The 2,466-nt window shown below is 37.7% G+C and overlaps 1 protein-coding gene across 1 annotated transcript in view; it reads right to left on the bottom strand.

Annotated features, from left to right (window-relative positions):
• Positions 1-857: 857 nt before the first annotated feature.
• Positions 858-2,466, bottom strand: part of LOC103514338 (neurexin-4) — a 40,877-nt gene continuing 39,268 nt past the window's right edge. Inside the window, exons 23-25 of the mRNA XM_026827339.1 lie at positions 1,982-2,159; positions 1,528-1,661; positions 858-959 (exon numbers count right to left, since the gene is read on the bottom strand). Coding sequence (XP_026683140.1) covers positions 858-959; positions 1,528-1,661; positions 1,982-2,159 — 414 coding nt within the window. The remainder of the gene's footprint in view (positions 960-1,527; positions 1,662-1,981; positions 2,160-2,466) is intronic.

Genomic DNA, 2,466 nt, shown 5'->3' with positions numbered 1-2,466 from the left:
ACTAAAAACTAATGGAATGGTTTTCTTGTATATAGTCGTGTGAAATTTCATCTATTTACATTAGAATTGAAAATATACTTAGGTATAGGTATAATAAATTTCTATTTGATTAAGGTGATAAATAATATTAACAGTGTGAATACTGTTGTTGTGAGAAACAAATACGATATTGCCATGGGAGAGGGGATAGGTAGTAGGGAGAGGAGAAATAATATATTTACTTGAAAATCTTGAAATACATTTCTGTAGATACCTATTGCCGTTCTAAGCGTTAAGGTATCAAACTAGTAAAATTTAGTGTTACACCTAAATTTATCCGAACATATATATATAGAAAATAAAAAAAAAATACGTCCTTGCGGAAATCGTTAGGTAAAACACAGTGTTAGTGCTTAGAACGGTAGTAATAATTACCGATAACTATTCATACAAAAGAGATGATCTGAGGGGGTTTATTTTTCCTGGTATCTACTTTAACAATCATGTCTTTTGACTATAGTAAAATAAAATAGATCTTGTGTGTGCGTGTTAATCTAAGAAGTAATAATATTATCCTATGATTATTATAAAAAATAACAACAGAACTATAGTTATTAACCTATTAGTCACATTTCAACTGTGGATTTAAGAGAAATAGATAACGAACGTCCATCATGACGATACCCGTCCAGATACCAACCGCGCGGAACGTAACTTAACTTCAGTGATCCGTTGGGAACTAATGCATTCAATTAATTCAAACAAAAATCATAAAATCTGGAAATATGTACCAGGTGAAATACAATTTTCATCATAATAGTCAATTGAAATGTGGTCAGACTTTTTCCATAACCTCAAGATCTCTTAACTGGGTATCTTCAAATTGTGGCACAAAGTTCCATATATTGGATGTTATTGAACTGAGCATCCGCGGAATCCTTGATGTTGAAGTGGAACTCTTTCGGTTCATAACTATCCACCTGCAAATGGAAACATATTGGAATTCATTAGTCGTATTTTCTGTTTGGAAACGGAAACGGAAATGATTCCAATGGTGCGCCATCTGGGATTTCCTATGGTTTAGTACAGACGTTATCACGTCCAAAGAGGGGAATCGAGCTTCAGAAGAGGCAAAATTGAGAAAGGAAAATATTAACAGTCCATAGAGGGAACTGAAACAACACAAGTATTATCGTCCCGAAGTCAAACAGAGAAGAAGGATAGGATAGGAGAAAGCCAACCGTTCTGAGAACGAACCTTATCTGTTTAGGAAAGAGTTCGCCCTGGGCAGGAATCGAACCTGCGCCCTAACGCTTACAAGACAGACTTGGAATAGGGGTTGCACTCATATTAGCCTAGTGAGGACATTTGAGTAGCTTCTTTATTCGAGTAGCAACCACAGCATTGCCAGAGTAAACATAAATTTTAAAGAATAGTAAAGGAGGCTCTTAGTAATACTGTGATATCCACAAAAATCTTAAAAAGGCTGTCAGCTTCAATATAAATAAGTTGCTGACTTGCTAATGGTAGACTGATAATATTACATACCTGCATGAGTAGTGTGGCGCCAGAATTCTTTCTCCTAATTCGTATATCATGATATTGACCCAAACCAAAGTGTTTGTTAGGAAATATCAACTCCTGCCGCTCGAAACCAAAGTCAAACACCACTCGCAGATGACCTGCAAGAGAAAACATGATAGAAAAGTTAAATTTATCCTGAAAAATAACAGAATTGAATAGGTAGACAGAAAAAATAAAGCTCCAAAGCTCAAAAAGTTTATTAAGTAAACATTTGACAACCAAACCTCCATGGCCGATTAGTATCACACTAGGCTTGCACGCAGCAGGCCCGGGTTCGATTCCCAGCAGGGCCGAAGTTTTTTCGGCCCTGTGCTTGGATTTCGGGGTGCACTCAGCCTCGTGAGGACAATTGAGTAGCCACTTTAATCGAGTAGCGACCAGTGGCGACATTACCAGATCCGAAATCCATAATACTTACCACTGTTGGATATCATGATGGTCATATATTCACCAGATACATTGGAGAATAAACCCAGCAGGAAACCCTTAGGATTTGTAGTGGTGAATCCTACTCTGATATTCTCCGCTATGGTAGATCGCCATGATCCCATGAAATCGTATTTGATCATCGAGGAGGGACGCAAGTTAACTCCGATCTCTGAAATACAAACAAACACAATGAACCCAGCCACTCTAGATAACTTAAAAGTTACCGTGTCTGCCTTGTTAGAGTTAGGTCGCGGTTTCGATTCCCGCCCGGGGCGAACTTTATCCTGAGCGGACAAGAACGGCTGGCTTTCTCCTCTAATGTCCTCCTTTTTTTTCTTCGATGTCGGGATAAGACCTCTGTTGTTACAGTTCCCTCTATCAAACCTCTCAAAAAAAAATCTGGTGTGAACATCACACGACTTTCCTTATCCTATTGAATGATGCTTGTTTTTATGTTCTATATTAACTTTTACA

The sequence above is a fragment of the Diaphorina citri genome, unplaced genomic scaffold (genome assembly GCF_000475195.1).
Source record: "Diaphorina citri unplaced genomic scaffold, Diaci psyllid genome assembly version 1.1 scaffold1124, whole genome shotgun sequence".
NCBI classification, from domain to species: domain Eukaryota; kingdom Metazoa; phylum Arthropoda; class Insecta; order Hemiptera; family Psyllidae; genus Diaphorina; species Diaphorina citri.
Note: the sequence above shows the minus strand (reverse complement) of the source record. Positions and strands in the feature narration are given on the sequence as shown.